Raw genomic sequence first — 21,712 nt, 5'->3', positions numbered from 1 at the left:
TCAACATACATTACTATTTAAAATGAATATAGGCCAAATCTGTTTCTGTTTAGAAAATTAGCTCTTAAATCTTACAGTATCAGTGAGGGACGTGATAGCTCCTCATCAAGTCCCTTAGGCTGCAAACTTCATGCGGAAAGTTCTGGGGATCCTCCTCTCTCCTTGACCTCTACATCTAGAGGTCTGATTCTGCTGTGTGGCCTCTTGAAGGTATCACTCCATTTTCCTTACCGCTCTCCTAACCTATACTCAGAGCATCACAACTAGTCTTCCAAAAAGTCTGGGCATAAAAATATTGGAGAGATGGCTAAGGAGCACTGACTGCTTCCAGAAGACCTGGGTTCAATTCCCAGCACCCACATGGCAGCTAACAACTGTCTATAACTCCAAGATCTCACACCCTCACATAGGCCTACATGCAGGCAAAACACCAATGCAAATAAAATAAAAATAAACTCTTAAAAATGTTGGATGAGGTTGAAGAAAAACTTTTCTATGGGAATATATCATTGGGATGTCTAGGGCTCAGGCCCAGGTCATAGACTAAAACTAAGGTTAGACAAATCAGTTGGCTTGTGTGGCTCTCAGCCCGAATCCCGTTCATATGAACTACCTACCATTCCTTTTATTCCCCACAAACTCACAATCGATCGGAAAACAATGATTAACAAAGGCATTCGGGTGAGAAACCCAATGATAAGAATGCGGAGCAATATGCCAGTGTACAGAGAGACTGGGGGTTCACTTTTCCTTTTTTTGTTGTTTAACTTTGGGAAAGGAGCAGATGTGGATTTTAAAAATTAACCTAGCAAGATATGAAAAGTAGAATATTAAGCAAGGTATCCCAAACTCAGAAAGACAAAAACCTCATATTCTCTCTTATGTGGATACTATCCTGTAAAGAATGGGTGGTGGGGTAAAGTGTGGGTAAAGCCTGAAAAATAGGAGACCAAGAGAAGATTAAAAACAGGTGACAAGGAAGGGTGGGTATGAAGCAGACACATAGAACATGGAAACGAAAAGACATGGGGAAGATAGAGGGGACATCAGAGATAGCAGGGTTGAGGAACTGAGTGGGGGAGGAAAAGAGCTAAAACGCACTGTGTTTGAAAATGGAATAGTACCCAATGCCTTATATGCTGACCTAATATTTCTGAAATTTCCAAGTGAAAACGTGAGGTGGCTTAGATAAGGGTATTATATCCTGTGTCTTTCCAAGTAATTTGCTCTTAAGGGAACTGACTTCTGAAGGGAGGAGGGCATGGCACAGCTAGCTGTCAACAGCTCCAGTGTGCAGTCCTGTCACCATGGGCTCAATCTGAAGTCAGCCTGTCACTGAGCAATAATCTCCACACAGTTAATGAATCTGTTTGTACCCATTGTTTTGTTTTTAATTGAGATTTGATATGTGGTGAGATGAATGAGCATTAGCTAAGTAAGAAAACGATCCTCAACACATAGTAAAAACAGTATTTTAAAATATATTAAAATAACCAGTGAATTGCCATAATAATCACTTGCCTCTTTCTTCCCTGGCCTATGGACACCCATAACCCTAATCGTTTTTCTGCTCAGTGCAAGTTGGTCTTTTTCTTTTCTTTTCACTGTTCTATACCTCAGAGCTCAGAACAGTGCTTAGGAAATAATAAATGCTCAATAAATCTTGAATGACTGACTGTTACTTCAAAAGAATATATTAGGTGACCTTGGCATGCCTTTTAAAAATAAAATCCATTTTCGGAGTCTACAGTCATATTATAGCAGTGCTAAGATGAGGTCAGACATATGGAGGGAGCTACAAGGACACTGAGTTAGGAAACAAATTCAGGGTCTCAGAAAGAACAAAGCTGGTCAGCACACAGAATAGGAGACTGTGGCTATTCTAATGTATCTGGGCTCCATGAGGATCTGATACATTTTTTAGAGCCACTGACACTAAATTTTCTCAAGAGCTCAAGTGCTAATTCAACAAGGCGGTGGGGTGGAGGAGGGTCACATCTTTTAGCCAGAGTTTGAGTGGATCACATCATTTTTTCCGTGCTTGTAGCAATCTCGGGCCAGCCTTGGCATGAGGCTTCCAGAGCATGAGACTAATTGGCAGAGCCTCATTTCCATGCTAGACCAGCATACTCCTGGGAAGGCATTGTCTAGATTTCTAGGTATGAGACACTGCAATATCTGCATCACATCATGTTAGGAGAGTAGCCAGCCTCTTCCCTCTCCACCTGTCAATTTTCCAAGCTTAAGAATGACTGACTTACAGAATTTAGGGAACCTTTAAGGGTGATACAACTCGAGAGAGTGGGCCCGAGAAAAGCAAGATGTCTTCCTAAGTCTAAAGTGGCCCCTCTCTCCAAGGAGATATCCTTTATTATAACACCCCAGTTGTGTGTTGTCTAATAACAACAGGTGTGTTCTGGGGGAAAAACACACATTGCTAGATCATTGAGCAAACTTGTTCACTTAAGTAGGGTGACTATGGTGTCCCTCCTGTCACTATCCCACCCTCACCATGATGAACTGCACCCTCGAATGTGAGTTAAAATAACCCCTTCATAGGCTGGGTGTGGGTGACACATGCCTTTAATCTCAGGAGATAGAGGCACAGACAGGCGGATGTCTGTGAGTGAAAGGTCAGCCCAGTCAAGACTGCATGTCTTAAAAAATAATTTAAAAAACGCAAACAAAAAACAATCAAATAAAAACATAACCACTTTCTTCTATTTTGTCACACTGACAAGTAACTAAATACCCTCCTTTTCTTTCCCTTCTCCTCTCTTGTTGCTTTCTTCTATGAAAAATGTTTCTCTTAACCAGAGAGAAAAGGAAACCCACAGGGCCAAGGATCTCTGTGCCTGGACATGCATGTGGCACTCTGTCCTTCTACACCCCACTCTAGGGATGGCAACAGGCATAGGGTACTTTCAGGTGTTCACGGCCACGGAGGGGTGGGACAAGCCCCTGCAGTAGAGCTGAAGCCAATTGTGTCCGGAGAGCCATTCAAAGGGTGCTGTGGGTGGGTAGCAGTTGCTGTGGGTGGCAGTTTTACACTTTGATAATAGAGGAGGTGGAGCAGCAGCCTCTGGGTTTTCACCTGTCCATTTCATGTTTGGTAAGTATTAGAGGCTGGGTAGCAGAGAAGAGGCGATTCGCATTCCCCTCTGAGGTCAGAATTGGAAATTCGAAGGATAAATTTGAAGGCAGAGCTAGGGAGCTAACTGGCTGCAGTCCACATACCCTTGGGGGTTGGAGAGGGAAAGGGCCCACATTATCAGTGGATAGTTTCCTAGCAACAGGCAAGCACCTTGAGAAATACTTGGCTTTGTTGCAGCTAGAGAGCTGGTTTGGTGCATCTTGGTTCCTGCTTGAGAGTTGAACTTTACTAATGCTTTGGATCTCTGCACACCAAAAAGCGCAGGGAATATCTAAGTAGCCAGCCCACTGCTGGCCTAGTCCGCTCTGGCTTCCTGAGCTGCCTCCAAGCCGAATGTACTTAAGAGGGTACATGCTGTGCTCAAATGGTGCTAAGGAGGGAGCCACCCTGCATGAACACAGATATCTCTCTACCCACCCCCTCACCTGCTCCACGCCTGTCCACATTCTTTAATATGTATGAATGTATGCGCACCTCTCTTCAGGAGGTCTGTGAACCTTTTACTCCAAAAGGTCCCCTGGCACTGCCTAGTGGTCATGACTAGTTAGAGAAGTTGTGTCCCAAAAGGTGGGAGGGGATGGAAATAGATGAGCAGACAGAAGGAAGAAAAATGAGGAAGAGAGAAAAGGGAGAATAAAGGGAAAAGCTGAGAAGAGAGGGGGAAGTAAAGAAAAAGCAGAAATGGCTCTCTGAGCATCAAGGTAGCCTGTACCATTAACTCCTCCCACCCCCGGAGAATTGCAGAGATCCTTTGATTAAATGGGCTCAGTTATAATGAGTCACTTTTAATGGCTTGAGGGAAACACCATGTACTTTCAGGTACTGAATAAAGCACATAAGCAGGGCGGTTTGCATTTTTCATAGGCTGAGACTTTTGAGCTTCAACTTGGCAATTCACCAAGTGGACAGGAAAGGGACAAGTCTGTGAGTAAAGTAGAGGAACTAAACCCAGCACTGCACACTGGGAAATATGGCTGGGAACCTTCAAGGTTTTAGATTAAACTACACTGAGTTCAATTTCTGAGCAGAAGTAGGAACTGATAATGCACCATAGACTTCAGGCTTAGCTGAAGCCAAAGGGCTCATGAGGAAATGGTTTCAAATGGCAAGAGAAGCAGTGCTGCGGAGATGAGAAGGGAGGCTAAGGCCCTCTCAGCAGAGAGCTTTCCTGTTTTGAAGCATGGGAAGGTCATTAGAAGTGAGCACACACTGGAAGGCAAGACTGAAATAGCTTCTTGCCTCATACTCAGGTCTCACAACTTCCTCAGGACCAACTGACCCAAAACAAATCCTTGCCCATTTCTGAACACAAGAAATGTTTCCCAAGCTTCCTAACTGGATCATCACACAATGAAGACATGATTTTGAGGGACTAAAACAAACTCCTGTGAGGGGCTGGGGAGGTGGCTTATCCAGTAAAGGCACTTGCCATCAAACTTGATGATCTGAATTTGACTTGGGACCCACATGGCAGAAGGAGAAAACCAACTCCTGCAAGTTGTCCTCATTGCTTCACAAGTTCCTCCCAGCATACATGTACACACACACACACACACACACACACACACACACACACACACACACACTTAATTAACTAATTAATTAAAACCATGGATCTTTCTCCTCAAAAAGAGAATTATAAATGATCAAGTCAGAGTCACAAAGATAATCCTATTTAGAAATGAACAAAATGGGGACTGGAGAGATGGCTCAGACAAATAAGAGCACTAACTGCTCTTCCAGAGGATCTGAGTTCAATTCCCAGCATCCACATGGCAGCTTACAGCTGTCTATAACTCCAGTTCCAGAGGAATCTGACACCCTCACACAGATATACATAAAGCCAAAAACACCAATACACTAAAAGTAAAGAAAGTCTCTGAAAATCTGACTATAATTGAGGTTATCTGGCCTCTTTTTTGGGCAGGTTCACTCTTCTAGCAATTTGACTCACAAAACTGGTGTGTGTTTGCTGACTGTTTTTTTTTTCTAGGACCACATTCAGACATTCCCCAGCTTTTTGGATGTTTTATGTCAACACTGGTATTACCTTCTTTGAAATGATAAGTGATTCTACATTTGGGAATAAAAGAGCACTCAATGTATATACCAAGTACTAGAGAAAAAAAGTTTAAAAATATTCCAAGACCTATACCACAAAACTCGAAAGTCTCCTAATAGGAACTACAAAAGATAGCATGAGCCTAAGGGAAGAACCAGAAATGTACAAGAAGCAAGCATCCAAGCAGCCCCTAAATTGTGAGGTGGATGGAGCAAGGGAACCTCTTTTGTGGGGAGACTAACTTGATGATTTTATGAAAAAGAGAAAAGAGGAATTTCCTGAAGTCATATTTAGGAAACACATGAAATAAACTAGTAAGAAGTAAATATTCTTAATTTAACTGGGGAAAGGAATCTATAGGCACTCAGATTCATAGCTTCTCCAAAGAATTCCTCAAAGTACTGTATGGAATGAGCAGTTTGGATATAAATGACTGTCTTCCTCTTATCACTTATATGACCTTGAAGTTACTTAACCTCTCCATTATTTGGTCGTCACACCTTGACAACTTGCAGTGATAAGATGCTTTATTAATATATAATTGCTCAGAGAATAATGTGTTACTGAAAAGTAGAGAGATGGAAGGCTTATAATATTATCACTTGGAAGGCTCAGGCAAGAGGATCATGAGTTCAAGGCCAGCCTGAGCTATATGGTGAGACCCTGCCACAAATGAGTAAATTAATCAGTCAATCAATCAATCATTAAATAGATGTATGGATGGATAGATAGATGACTCCACAATTTTTATATTCTTGTTACAAACCCAGAATGGAGAGGGGTTTATTTTGAAGGTAGACTATACACGCCCTTCAATTTTTAAATATATACAAATGTCCACATTTACACAAATGCATACATATGCATTTTATTTGTGTGTGTGTGTGTGTGTGTGTGTGTGTGTGTGTGTGTGTGTGTACGCACAGGTGTATGCAGATGGAGGTCAGATTAACACTTGTGGAAGTTATTTCTCTTCTTTCACCATGTGGGTCCCAGGGCTTGAACTCAGGTCATCAGGCTTGGCAGCAAGCATCTTTATCCAGTGAGCCATCTGGATATCTCCAGAGTAGAAATTTTGACTAGGTGACTAAACCTGGATTCCTTTTCTGGGTTATTTGGGTTAAGTACCCCCTTTCCATGCCACTTACCTACTTTTCTGTCACAACTGCTGTTCTCTGACTCATCCCTTAAATCTCTAGACAAATTATTTAATAAAGGAATATTTTACTCAGTTTCACTAGCCATATCTCCTAGCCCTGGTATGTGCCACATGAGGACACAGACTAGGCTTTGTTTGAGCTGAAACCAACAGTTCAAGTCGTCATTAATGTCATCAGAATGTTCAATCTGGTTTTGATTTACGGAGTAGGATTTGAACAGAAAATGACAGACAAATATATGTCTGAGTATCTTAAAGAGGGACTTCCTACTAAGAGTTTGTGGTAACTGTCACATGGGATATTACTATTCCTAGTTAGAAGGTTCATCACAAAGTCTAATGTCCTAAAATTGATACAATTTACTTCAAAATGAAAATTAAAAAAAATAGCTCATTGTGTAGGCTCACACCTGTATTCTCAGCATTTAGGAGACTGAGTTGAAAGTACTGCTACAAATTCAAGGCTGGCTTTCCTATATAGGAAACCCTGTCTCAAAAGGAGAACCTCAGGGATCAGTGAGATGGCTCCCCAAAGGTGCGTGCCTGCCTCTAGGTGTGATGATCCGAGTTTGATCCCTGAAATATGTGTGCTGGAAGGAGAGAACAAGCTGTCCTCTGACTGCCACGCACATGCTGTGGCACACACAAGCACCCACAACAGACCCACACACACACACTAACTGTTTTTAAAAAGCAAAAGGAAGAATGGAAAGAGAAGGAAAGGAAAAAAAGAAGACTCTCTTGCATTGGGCCCACAACCTTTCCATCCTAGGATGGTTTGTTTTATCATAGAGGTCTCAAGAGAATGGTTCCATCCCTGTATAAACTAGACAGGAAGATGTACTAGAGCCATCTTCCTGTGGCTAATAAGGCTTTAGTCAAATTCCAATACACTGTTTATAAGCCTTAATGCTCTCTCCTGGTAATAATACTGTATTTAATGGGAGCAAAGTAGTCTATGTTCATATTATATTACTATTGCTATAAAGCTATAGACCACTCCAACCCAAATGCAACAAATGGTTTTAAAGTTTCAATTATTTTGTTAAACCAAAGCTGAAATGAGGCTCTCTAAGGATTTCAGCTTAGTAAACATTAGCTACAAATATCCCCAGAAAGTGATGTTTTATGTCCCCTTGTGTCACTTATGGGCTGTAATCAATTGAAGCAAAAAACATTTGGAGTTTCTTTCTTTGAAGGGATTTTCTAGAGGCTGGAGAGATGGCTCAAAGGTTAAGAGCACTGACAGTTCTTCCGGAGGTCCTGAGTTCAGTTCCCAGAACCACAGATGGCTCACAACCATCTCTAATGAGATCTGGTGCCCTCTTCTGGAGTAAAGGCATAATGCAGGCAGAATACTGTATACATAATACATAATATAAATCTTAAAAAAATAAAATAAAAGGATTTTCCTATGGTCTCAGTTTTTGGTTGACCAGATTTTATTAGTGTCATACTTGGCCAATGGTTTGTAATGACTTATATGGTTTAGAAGTATTCCCTAAAGGTCCAAGTGTTGAAGGTTTTGTTCCTAGCACTCTGAGGAGGTGATGTAACATTTACAAGCCTACACAATGTGTCCAGTTCATCACAGACTGAAGCCTCAAAAACTGTGAGTGAAAATAAACGTCTCCTGTTTAAAAGTTGGTTATGAATTTGTGGGTTCTGTCATGGTGAAGGGAAGCCACTAAGTCAATCACGGTTCATATGTAAGACCCATTTGATGTGTTTTTCCAAAATGCCTCCTCACTGCACACTGTGACTCTCTTTTGCCCTTTTTGTGCTTCCATTTCTCTGCAGTTAGTCACATCTCAAAAGAAAATGTTGAAAATGTAAATTTGGTAACACTATTACTGATCTATGTAATAAGGAAAAAATGGGGAGAAAGTGTTGTAAAAAATATTTTCTCTACGTAGTTCTAGTTAGCATGTTTGAAAAAAACAAAGCGACTTCTTCATTGGAAGTCTGATTCATACCTCTGCGTGGCTCAGAACACGCTTGGGTCAAGCATGAGCGCTATGGTTCTCCCCATGGCAAAAGCCACTGTTACACAGAGGTCCATGGTAAGTTATTCAAGCTACATTTCGCAGCCAAATGATCTTCTCTTAAAGTATTTAATACAATCTGGGATATCTCACTCCTACCCTTTTCCTCTGTTTTCCTCCCATTCTATTTCTTCTCTCATGCTACCCCCACTTTCCTGTGCCTTCCATCATTGCCTCTCTGCAGGTCTTTAATCACAGGTTCCTACAAGCTGATAAAGTTCATCAGGGTAGAGCGCCTGGGCTAGTTCCTATCAGTTCCAAAAGCAATGGGAAGGTACCACAAATAAGTTAGGGACAGTAACAAGGATTGACTTATCGCAATCAGAACAAATGTTTTCTCTCCAAACATACCTGAAAGTCATAAGCAGAATAAGGTGGCAGATGAGGAGGGCTATTGTAGTAGGTATTGTAGGATGCCACTTGGGGACGAGCATAGTAAGAAACAGTCGGATGGGCATTTTCCACAGAGCAATTCAGTGTCGGATGTGTAGGGTTCTGCAGAAAAACAAATTAGAAACAATATATTACACACCATCATTATTGGGTTAATGGTTAAGTAAGCCACAGCACAGACATACTATAGCATATCACCCAATTGATAAACACAGACCTATATTTAGTGACAGAGAAAGCTGTCCAGAGTATACTGTTATTTGTTTTGTATGTATGGATGTTTTGCCTATATGTATGTCCATGCACCCACATGTGTGCCCGGTACCCAAGGTGGCTGGAAGAGGGTGTCAGATTCCTTGGAACTGGAGTTACAGATGATTGTGAGCCACCATGAGGGTGCTGGGAATTCTAGGTCCTCTGGAAGAGCAACAAGTCCTCTTAAGCACTGTGCCATCTCTCCAGCCCCTAATGTTATTTTTTAAGGACTCTGGAGCTAGAGATATAGCTCAGTGGTAGAGCATTTGTCTACAAGTCAATCCCCAGTAGTGTGAAAAGAAAGGCTACAGTGATAATTTAATGTAGTGTACTCTGTGTTTTAAAGCCTCGGTTTCATATTTATGTGTATAAATGCAAAGAAACTGATCTGGAAGGATTCGCAGAAAGCTGTTATTTAAGGCTATCTGTGCAGAGGGAAGTAATATTAGGAGGAAATAGAAACTCTTAACTTTCAATTATATATGCCATTAATCCATATTGGGTCATTTTCCTTAAGCTTTAATTTTGTTTTAGATTTATGCATTTTACTTTATGTGTATTAGTATTTTGTCTGCATGTATGTATGTGCATCACAGGCATGCCTAGTGCCCACAGAGGTCGGAAGAGGGTGTCAGAATCCCTAGAACTAGAGTTTCAGATGGTTGTGAGCTACCATGTTGGTGCTGGGAACCCAACCCTGGTTCTCTTTAAGAGCAACAAGTGCTCTTAGCTACTGAGCAATCTCTCCAACTCTCTCTACCTTTAAAAATATTTATATTTAATTATGTGTGTATGTGTGTGAACATGTGAGGACAGTTTCTGTGGAGAGCAGAAGATGCCATTCGATTCCCCTGGAGCTGGATTTACAGATGGTTGTGAATCACCATGTAGGTAGTAAAACTGAACTTGGGTCTTCTGCAAGAGCAGAAAGTGCCCTTAACCTTGGATCCATTCGTCTACTCCCCAGACCCCACAACTTTTTAACTTGAAAACTCCAAGTCCACAGAAATATTGAAATAATTTTTGTGACTTTCATTACTTTTGCAAATCAAGCAGTGTATGAGTGACTTCTGTCTCTGCTATAACCTGCTGACAGGTGTAGCCTTTTCAGAGTTAAAGCCACTGTCATCCAGGTTAGAGACCTGCTCATTAGTTCCCAAGTAGAACCGGGCTTTGTACCACATGGATCAAAGCACAGGGAAAATGTTTCTCTTCCATTCCCCATGTCATAGATCCCTCTTCTATTTGTCTGAAAGATGGATGTTTTCCCTTCCAGTATGTATCGACACCATGTTAACATCAAACAGGAACTTCCTCTGGAGTAGTGAAAACATGCGGGTAGGTTTTGGCAGCAGCACGAGCTAGCATGTCAAGGTGTTGACAGGGAAAGTCAACAGAACGTTTCAGCACAGTTCTGTTGTTTGGGGTGGGTTACAGTTCAGACCACTGGGGGTGTGAAGAGCTGCAAGCTGCAGTCATTACAATCCACCTCACGGATGCCTCTTCTGTGGCAGAGGCCTGAGCTCTTGGCTTACTTTACAGAGGAAATCTCTGAGAAGTGTCCTTCTTTTGCCACCAAAATTCTAAGAAGACATTCCCCCCACACACACTGAGGAAGTAACCAAAAGTATGCTTCTTTGGTCTCCTGTCCACTGGAAACCAACCCTGCCAACTGTTACAAAACCATTTATCCAAATAAATCAAGCCTAACCATAGGAATGCAATCCAACAATGTAGCTATATCTGTAAAAGGTTTCGTGTGTTCAATAGGCCAGGGGTCCAGAATTGTCTCTGTAAGAAAGTGAACTATTACGGAGAAAGAAGCACAGGGCATAAAAGGAGGACTGAGTGAGTGCCGGAAAGATGCTTAAGAGTCCAGGCTAGAGAGGATAGAGAAAATGGGCAGGGCAGCAAAGGAGAAATAGACAGGCAGGGTTGAAGCAACATAGATGGCCAAAGAATGATCTAGCTATATTTCAAATAGATAATAGGGTTTTGAAACATGCTTGTCAGTATTCATGTGTACACATAGGAATGTGTGTGTGTGTGTGTGTGTGTGTGTGTGTGTGTGTGTGTGTGTGTGTGTGTGTGTATCTCAAATTGTAAGATTCCACACTCCTCATTATGGATCAGCAACTTTCTGAGCTTGTCAAAGTTACTAGGAGGCACAGGAAATGGTGACAGCAATCTTCCCTGACAAAACTGAGTTCTACTGAGACAATGGTCATGGACTTTGGAAAGAATGACACCATTATTCTTCTCTAACTTATTCTAAATCAGAGACACCAATTAGGAGCAAAGGGTATAGACATGTTCTCCTTTGAAAGATTCATCTTAAATCCTCTTATCTGTGATCAACAAACATTGCATTGAACATTTCCTTAGGATTACTCTCAAGCAGTTATGGTTAGGGTGTGAAGACATCCTTTTTTTTCATTTCAGGACTCTGCAACAACTCTGCAAATAGTGGCTCCTATCCCATTGTATTTAAGTGCTGCCAGCTCAGAGCACTTGGCTCCTATTCTTCCATCAGCCAGCACCCCTGGGCACTGTAAGAAGGGAGCGGGCATGCCAGTCACCAATTACATTTGGACCTAGGCCAAGGATTTAGTTTTGGCTCACACATTTGTGTTCTAGGACTTTCTACATCATGTTCTCATTTTGATGACATCATCTTCTTGGTAGCCTCATGTTCTACCCCTACTAGACTTCTCTTATTCCATGAACCAACTATATTTTGCCATGATCTTTGCTTTCGTCTTTTCATTTCCCCTGTGGGTCTTTGACAGAGTTTCCAGGCTTACGGTTTAATAACATTCAGTATTTCCCTTGCTTGCCACCCTTACTATTAAGGAAGCTCCCAAGCAAATAGCAGGTACTGTTTGCTATAAAACTTGAAGAAGCAGAAAGGTCTGGACAAATGTTAGTTTGGGGCAGAAGGGATAGAGTAGAAGGAGCAAGAAAGAGTCAATCTGGGCTCCAGTCCATGTTTTGCTACTTAGTCCTAGCAAACCACTTGAGCCTGCTTGATCTGTTTTCTCGTCTGTTAAATGGTTATAGTACTTAATATCTACCCGGGGTGAGTATTGAAGTATTGATCTAACAAAGATCAAACAAAAAGAAATGCACACAGGCCTTTGGAAAGCGCGCACGGCCCTATCAGAACCATCAACAGACTCCCTTTTATCTTCTGCTCATAAAAAACAACTGAAGTAAAGAATTCAGAGATGATAGATGGATCTATGTATGTGAGCTTAATTTATTTTTGAAAAGAAAGCAAAGAGCTAAGTGGGGAAATAGCAGTCTCTTAAATATATGTGCTGCAGTAAATCATACATCTGATAAGGGTTTAGTATCTCAACAGCAAAAAGAAGAAACACTCAACTAGAAAAAAATCAAACAAACAGGCAAAGCCAGGCATGGTGGCACAAGCCTATAATTGCAGTACTCAGGAGGCTGAGGCAGGAGGATTGTGCGCTTGAGGCTAGCCTGGGCTATAGAGTAAGTTGCTGTCTAAAAAACGGATGATAGGTGGGTAGGTTGGGAGGTAGGTAGGTGGATGGATTGATGGATGGATGGATGGATGGATGGATGGATGGATGGATGGATGGATAGACAGACAGACACAAAGAACTAAGCTGAACATTTTTCCAGAGAAGATATATAAATTGTCAGGCCTGACATTACTGGCTATTATAGAAAAGCAAGTGAAAACTACAATGGTGTGCCTACTAGAATCTTTTATGACTGAGAAATGTAAAGAAGTTGGAATTCTTGTCTACTGTTAGCAGGAATATGAAATATCTGATGAAGAAAACAGATTGGCTCTTTCTCTGGAAGTTAAACATGAAAGCACCATACAATCCACAACTTCCCCTTCAACTTTAGATGAAAAAAAACGGGAGATTTATATGAATGTTTGTAACAGCATTTCCCCATAGTTGAAAGTGGGAAAAATGTCCATGAATAAATTTTAAAGGCAAATAAAATGTGGCACATCAATAGAATGAAATATTATGCAGCCATTAAAAGGCATGAGGCACTGGTATATGACGAAAGGTAGACACATCTTAAAATGATGGCAAGTGAAAGGAGTTGCAGAGCTTCATGTATTATATTAGTCCATTTATAGGAAATATCCGAAAGAGACATGTCCATAATGACAGCAGATTAATGGTTTGGGGACAAGAGGAATAAGGAGTAGCTGACTAGTGGATCCAGGTTTCATGTAATGAAAGGGCCATAGGACTAAGTAGAGGCGACAACCATGTGGCATTTTGAGTGTACTTAATCACTGAGTTGTACACTTCAAAGAGATTGATGATGTCATTGAGATGTCCTCCTGGATTCTTTTAACATGAAGGAAATCAACCTTGGAATGGCGCGATTTCTTAGAACGCCACCTTCTAAGTCCTTCCTTCTTCCCAACTTGAAGAAGTTTTTAAAAGAAAGTTGTCTTTCTCATGCATCCTTCGAATTCACATCCCTCTTCCTTCTGCCACCATGGAAAATTATTGAATCCTTCACCCAGAGAAAGAGTTAATACAAGGTTTTAACACCTCTGTGGCATATTAGCCAACCTATTTAAAATGCTACTATCTGGGGCTGGAGAGACGGCTCAGTGGTAAAGAACATGAATTGTTCTTGCAGAACACCTGAGTTCAATTCCCAGCACCCACATCAGGCAGCTTGTAATTCCAGCCCCAGGGGATGCCCCAACCTCAGGCACATGTACATATACAGACATACACATATGTACACGTAAATAAACAATAATAAAAATGAGTACAATTTTACTATCTGAATTTTGAAAACAGACAACAAAAAAAGAGAGTGCAATGCTTATCTGAAAATATGGAAGGAAAAAAAAACAAATAAACTGGAATTTTTAACACCATGACTTTATGGGGTAAAATCAGCATGAGGGCCACCTTGCAGGGGAAGCAGCATTTCCTAGCCCCCCCCCCCGGACCCCCCCACTGATTGGAAAGCCTCCCCACTCAGACAACCCCCACCACTCTGAGACTCTTCTGGGAAAATCCACCAAGAACAATGGCAATTATTTTTCTTCAAAGAAGCCTCAACCCAGAGACAACGATGTCTCCTAAGTGCTTCCTTGGCCCTCAGGTGACAGGAAATCCTTCTCTCTCCTAGGCTGACAGATGTGCCACTGCTTACCTTACTCTTTCGTGCTTGGGTTTTCTGAAGTAAGAGCAGAGGGAATAGGACATGTATGCGCGGGGGATGGAGAGAAGGGATGATAGACTGGGGATGGACAAGGCAGGATGTCTTATGACACATTCACCAGTGGGGTACCCAAGATTACAAAGCTGGGGACTTTATAACCAAAACTCCATTGTTTCTCTTACACTAGGTGCCTTTCATTTTACCATCACCACCTTTTTGACTATCTATCTGGGGTCAGATTAGAGACTGCTATTCAGGATCCTGTTTGGGGGGACCCCAAAGGGGACATAAACAACCAAGGGTCTAGAAATTGCCTATCTCACTTCCTTGGGTCAACAGAAAGTCCCTTTTAGGCACAAAGTAATTTTCTAAGGATATGTAAAGCAGTGGTCCTTAGCCCCGCCTACAGATCAGAAACACCTGGGGAGCTCTCAAGAGACCATTCATAGGTGGGTTTCCATTGGCACCAACTGAATCAGAGTGTCTGGGGAAAGGGCCCAAGCATGCAAATTTAGTTTATTTTGTTTTGCTTTGTTTTTTTAATATTCCAGCTGATTCTAATATGAAGCCAGGTTAATAACCATGGCTCAAAACTAACAGCTCCATAATTGGAGATTAAAGTTTACCAACATAGCAAATACATAATTAGAAATGTTTTGAAAGCAAAAGAATAGGGCATCTAGTGTTATCGAGGGAGCATACATTATTGAGTGTTGTGAGCACTGGTGTGCATTCGCAGGCATGCACACAAATATGGAAAAGATTTCCAAGAGAGGAACAGGGATGTAGGTAGGCTGGGGTTGAAGGCAAGACCTGGCAATCGACTTAGTCTGGGACTGAGTCTTCAGGTTCAAGAGGAAGAAAAAAAGCCTAGATGCTTTTACTGGAAAAACTCCACGGTGGAATTCCTGTAGGAGACTAGCATTAATCTTACCTACAGCTAAGCATAAATTCTCTTTCCTTCATTGTCTCCCAAAGATCATTATGGAGAAAACGAAATGGGAAAGTTTCTTCTGAAAGTGTGGGCGGAGCTATAATAGATAGTTTGCAAAAACAGAGTGAATGAGAATTCTGAGAACCCCCTCCCACTCATTTCTCTCCCAAAATATGCCTCAAGATAACAGGAAGCCTATGTTTACAAGAGACACATGCAGATTGATGGTACTTCTCACTCCAACCTGAGATATTTGAAGGCAGCTGCATACCCTACATTCTGATTCCTCCCTTGAAATTATGTATCTCCACTGCCCCAAACATCCTAGCCTTGTTCCCCATGTCCAAACAAAAGGCACTGTGAAATGGAAAGTCACTTTCTCTCTTACCATATCCTTAAATCCTCCGAGGACCGCAGCAGTGATGATACCCAGGAACAGGCCAACGATGTTGAGGATGGTGGCAGACCAGAGTAGGTGGTACAGGTGGATGATGTCCTGGCAGCTACTGACATCAATGTATTCATAGTACCCGCCAGTGATTTCCACCCTACTGCATGGGGAGAAGCACACAACAGTCAGTCTCCTAGGGGCAGAACCTCCTCCCTTGCCACCACCTCCAGGATCTGACTACTATGTATCTTGGGGGCGGGGGAGATGCCTAGGAAGGTGGGAAGCTGTTGTAGATAGAAGGTATTGTTGCAGTTTGCTTGGAGTGTGTAACACAACAATAAATCGACGTGTGATTGCTGTTTATCTAAAATAACGTTGCCTGTTAGAGAGACTCTTGTAACCATCACTAACACTGATCCCAAATTACATTTATTGACACATTATCTACCGGGCACTGTGCTAAGCATTTCACATATGTCAATTCAGTAAATCTGGGCTGTCCAATATGGAAGCTTCCAGCCATATGTGGCTATCCATTAAGTAAATTTAGTCTTCTCATGTTTCAAGCACTTCATAGCCATATGAAGATGGTGGTTACTGGACTGGACAGAGCATATTATAAAGTATTTCTATTGTCACAACAATGCCTATCAGCACCACAATCCCTTACAACACCTAAGACCATCAGAAAACAAAGATAATTACATTATGATTGATAACAGTAGCAAAATTGCAGTTATGAAGTACCAACTAAACTAATGTTATGGTTGGGGATCACTACAAGCAGAGGAACTGTATTAGAGGGTTGTGGCATTAGGAAGGTTGAGGACCACTGATGTGGATGTTGTTACTCTTCCTCTTTTCAAGTGGAAAGAAGTGAATGAAGCACAGAGAGGGTAAGGGACTTGGTCAAGTCCTAAGTGGTAAAGCTGAACTCTGATTGAAGCTTCAAAGACTTCAGTGTCTCCGATTTCAAAACCAACCCCCAAAAGTCCAATATGCTAATACACTGCTAAAATAGAGATGTAGCACAAAACTCATGTCCTTGGAGAGGTCTTCCCCGGCTATGTTGTCTACAGATGCCCACACTCAGTCTAGTTACTCTGAGTCACATTACTTGAGACAGACTGATTTGTACTCTCCGTCCATAGATACATATGTGGATGACATAATCCCCACAAGTTCTGCATCTACAAATTCAATCAGCCATGGATTAAAAATTTAAAACGTGGGTCTGTACTGAACACACACACACACACACACACACACACACACACACACACACACACACACACACGCACACACGTACACACACACACACACACACGTGTGTGTGCGTGTGTGTGTGTGTGTGTAATTTCCTGTTGTTATTACATAAATAATATAGTATGATACTTCATAACCTGACATCTTACATTGGATTAGGAATTACAACTAATCTAAAGGTAATTTAAAACATAAAAAGCTGTGTGGGGGTTATATAGGTTATAGCATCCTTTTTATGCGAAGAACTTAACATCTACAGATTTTTGTATCAGTAGGGGATAGAGAGCTAGAACCAATTGTCTCCCTCCAAGGTAAACTCACTGGCTTACTAAATTAAACCTGGGAAGAGTAATTTCTTTGGTCTATCTCTGCTCTTTCTAGGGTGAATAGACATTTGTTCATATCTCAGGGGGAAAAACCCTCATGCAACTGCCATGCTTGACATGCATGTGGTGCTGCATAAATACCCAATAAATTAATTAAATAGAAATCCTGTGCTTGTGTATATTGCAAAGCAGCTAACATGAAGCATGGTGCTTAAAACTAAACATACAATGAGATGCCCTAGAATCTGAAGGCTATTACACAAGGCTTCCCTATTATTGGAATACCAAGAACGAAAAACAAACAAAACAAAATTAAGGGTTAATCTCCAAAATGAAACAGAGAGGGATTATTCATGCAAGAATGACTCTCTTAAGTTTACAAATAAATTTAACTTAGGATTCTTCAAAAACAATTTCTCTGAGGAATTGAAATCAGTGTGGTTGCAGGGCAGACTACATCATAATCGCCAATGTGTGCATTTACATGTAACTGTCTGGGTGTGTCAAGCACTCTTCGTGCATGGTTATAAATGTGAGTGTGAGCTTACAGAAGCACCAGAGGGCATTGGATCACCAGAAACTGGAGTCACGGGCAGAAGACCAACCTTGGTCTCCAAAGCATCCATATCCGGCAGCTCACAACCACCCGGAACACCAGTTAACTGCTGAGCTGTGTCTCTGGCCTCTCATAGTAGAATTTTAAGGGTATTTTAAATTATCTGAATTTCAATATTTTTGGGAACATATCTGAAGAGCCCATTCATAAGCATACCTTGAGTGTCTCCTATGAGCTGGCACTGGTGGTGGGGCAGGAGAGTGGACACATTCATTACTCATTGCCCTCAAAAGATGTAACTGTACAGGTTCAATCCCTTTGAAAGGGGCAGGTGTGTGTCTAATGGTGAGTGTGGGATTGTAGGAGCATGTTAGTGGCTTCCAGGTCATTTTCTCCCATCCTTCCAATTATCTTCACCTACCTCCTAGGCTACTGACAGTAAGTGAATAGTCCTGATAGGAAGGCAGTATACCCTAGCAAATTCTGGAGTAGGGCTGCATTAGAATCCTGGATGTAACTTACTCGCTGCCTAACAAAAATATTTTTAACTTCTCTGAGCCTGGGAGATTCAATAAGAAAGTGCATGACAGGGCTTGGTAGATGGCTTGGTGTATAAAAGGCTGACTGATGACCTGAGTTATAGCCTCAGAACCCACATTTGAAAAGCCAGATGTGTAACTCCAGCACTCCTATGGCAAGATGGAAAGTGAAACCAGAATTGGCTGAAAGCTTGTGGGCCAGTTAGCAGAGACAGGAGCAAGAGAGGAGACCCCGCCTTATTAAGATGGAAGGCAAGGACTGACCTCTGAAAGTTGTCCTCTGTCCTCCACACATGTGTGATACACCCCCCCACACACACAAATTTAAAAGGCTGTGTATAAAGCACACATAACAAGTAGAAAGAAGTTTTTCAGTTTTTCCTTATGACATCCACTGTCTTGAAACATAATTCAGACCTTAAAACCACATGTTTGAAGACACTAATGCTTTCAGGGCACAGGCGTCAGTATGGAGTGGGGGAGCAGTTCATTTAAGAGTATATAAGAATTTGGGACTTGATGTGGATCATTTGCCTCACATGTACAAGTCCTCTGGTTCCATTTTTGGAACCTCACAAAAGAAAAAAAAGAGTCAATTTTCCAGAGTATAGTTGGTTTCAATTTGAGTAGGTTCAGCAGCTATTTAATTTTTAAAAACTGAACCATGAAGCAAAAGAAAGTTAATGCTTAATTATAGTATGGGTTTTAGCAAATTAATGTGGTTTGCTTCTATTTGAGAGTCATGATTTCATTTGGTTCACTTTCTGAGAAAATTATTTTACCCTAAAATTGTATCTTTTACCTTCCCATTGCCCTCACCCTTGGGCTTCCGTGACTGCCAGAATCCATAGATGCTGACTAATCTTCCTAAAATGTTTTCTGAAACTTAAAGCCATTCATTTTTTTCAAAACTTTTTCATGGCTCTTCACTGTCAGCAAGACAAAAAATGATCCAGGGCTGATGAAAATTCTGAGTGGCAAAGGGCACTTGCAACCAAACCTGATGACTTCCACAAGTTGTCCTCTGATATGTACATGTGCACTGTGGCATGTGTATACACACACACACACACACACACACACACACACACACACACACACACACACACACAGAGAGAGGAGAGAGAGAGAGAGAGAGAAGAGAGAGAGAGAGAGAGAGAGAGAGAGAGAGAGAGAGAGAGAGCATTTAAAAGAAAATTTGTCCAAATTTCCATCTGCTGCAATCTGAGTTTAAAATGGAGTGCACACTCTAACTAGGCTGCAGTTCTTAGGAGGCCCAGACTGGAAATGCCGGAAACTTACTCAAAACTTTTGCTCAGATGTTTCCCCTCTAGAAGGTACTGTCTTCAGTTCCCAGCCTATCTAAATCCCACTTTGGCTCAAAGCTTCAACGGGACTCCAGTGCGCACTCATTAGATTTCCTCCCTGAAAACCCAGTCTCAGACAGTCTTTTCTTTTTGGTTGTCAGTTATTAGTTTTTCATCTAAGCTAATACATATATATATATATATATATATATATATATAGAGAGAGAGAGAGAGAGAGAGAGAGAGAGGTTTGCAGCGGCGCTGAATAGTGTACTATAATCAAGCCCAAGGCCACCATAATGTCTGTCTCTGTTAAAGTTGTAACCTCTTGGAAGCGAGGGGCATCTCTTACATTTTGTGTGTGTGTGTGTGTGTGTGTGTGTGTGTGTGTGTCTTACTGCCTTAAACAGTGTTGAAATACTAAAGACTGTAGATAAATACACAGTGATTGAGTAACTGAGTGCAAACTCTGACCACTGCATTGATCATGAGCGTGCTCATCGCATGCGGGCTTGCTTTCGCTTGCACACCACTCACTGGGTGGGCCTAAAGGAATAGATGCCCGATGTTCAAATCACTACTTAACACAGGAAGTGGCAGCTGATCTTGGGAAAAGCAAGAAGGCATCTTTCTGTCCTTCAATAGAGAAAGTCAGCTTGGAGTGGTAATTCATCTTCTCCTCTCCTCTCTCTATCCCCTCCCCTTCTCTAGCTCTGTCTGTCTGTCTGTCTGTCTGTCTCCTTTCCTCCCCCCCTCTCTCTCTCATTCACCATATTTTTAAATTCCCTTTCTGGTGAACTGACTTTCTAATGAGCACAACAGCCACTGACACATGATAGGAATATCATAGAGGTTTCTTAGGGGAAAAGAGGAATGGAAGTCAGCTGCCCTCTATAACTGCTCCCAGCTCAGGCCGTGTGCAAACCACTCCATTTCCTTTAGGTTACACACAGAAAACCAGTGATATTGACTTGACCTCTCCAAAGATAAGTGAATAGATGGAAGGAAAAGATGCTCTGAAAGGCAGCCACAGAGAAGCTGTGTCCTAGAGAAAGCCACCTTCCTGCACAGGGCTAAATGGAATAATCTATGTTTGGTATTAAACCTCACCACCCATGACGTCAGTGAAGGTCGGCGGGTTCGAGGGGACAGTAGACACTCTGTTTCTGTAGCACTGTACAAATGACTGCCTGATGTTTTTGTTCCCACTTTTTTTTTCTTGGCCTCCTTTCCAGGAAATGGACTAAAGGAGCTGGCAATTGATTAAAAATAGGCTTCGTGTGAGGAAAACAAATACGCATTCGGCAAAATTAAAGTCTCCAAGCCTCAGAATGCTTGTTTCTAGCTATATTTAGGCCTTGAATTTAACTCTCTTTGGCTCTGGCTGAAAAAATAACCTGGGTCAAGGAAAAAGCTTTCCCTTCATGTCGAGTTTGTCCCCTATTTAGTCTTATAGCTGCTTTCTGAGCTGAGAGAAATGTGAGCAAGTCCTGTTCCACTGGTTTTGCCCTTGGGATCCTGACCACACAGACTTAGGAAAGGGCACTGAGAAATACTTGGTTCTGCTTTCTAGATACAGGATAGATTAAAGCTACTCCTGAACTTGAAGATCTTTAGGGATGGCATGATCTGTGTCAGTTGCCTTGACTAATATTTTCTTTTCCTGATGAAAAAGATTTTGTCATGTTTTGGAGTGGTTTTTTTTGTTGTTGTTGTTTGGTTTGGTTTTTGTTTGTTTGATTGATTGATTTTAGCACAGGGTTTCTCTGTGTAGCTCTGGCTGTCCCTGAACCTGAAGTCTCTTTGTAGACCAGGCTGGCCTCGAACTCACTGAGATCTTCCTGCCTCTGCCCCATGTGCTGGAATTAAAGGCCTTCCACCCCAGATAGTCCTTACACCACAATTGTGCCTTTGAATTTCTCTTTCTCTACTGCCAGATATTTCAAGGAAATGAGGCTGATATTAGCAAACATCAGAAGGGACTAGGGCGAGCTCACTGCTTCTCTCCACTTCCAGCCTGTCAGTTTTCAATCCTCAGACCAGAGAAACTGGCCTCTGACTATCAACAGGAAGGGAATATGTAGGAGTACACTGCTTCCTTTTGAGGCCTCTCCATCTAGATCCATCTAGCCTTCCTC

The 21,712-nt window shown here is 41.8% G+C and overlaps 1 protein-coding gene across 4 annotated transcripts in view; it reads right to left on the bottom strand.

Moving 5' to 3' along the window:
* Positions 1–21,712, bottom strand: part of Tmem255a (transmembrane protein 255A) — a 52,789-nt gene that overhangs the window by 224 nt on the left and 30,853 nt on the right. For 3 of the 4 annotated variants that reach the window (XM_027433473.2, XM_035450302.1, XM_027433474.2), the window contains 2 exons: positions 15,578–15,740; positions 8,772–8,915 (listed from right to left, as the gene is read on the bottom strand). In XM_027433473.2, coding sequence (XP_027289274.1) covers positions 8,772–8,915; positions 15,578–15,740 — 307 coding nt within the window. The remainder of the gene's footprint in view (positions 1–8,771; positions 8,916–15,577; positions 15,741–21,712) is intronic. The other variant, XM_035450303.1, reaches the window with a different exon arrangement.

This window comes from Cricetulus griseus, chromosome X (assembly GCF_003668045.3).
Source record: "Cricetulus griseus strain 17A/GY chromosome X, alternate assembly CriGri-PICRH-1.0, whole genome shotgun sequence".
NCBI lineage: Eukaryota > Metazoa > Chordata > Mammalia > Rodentia > Cricetidae > Cricetulus > Cricetulus griseus.
The sequence above is the reverse complement of the archived record's forward strand: the minus strand, read 5'-3'. Positions and strand labels throughout refer to the sequence as shown.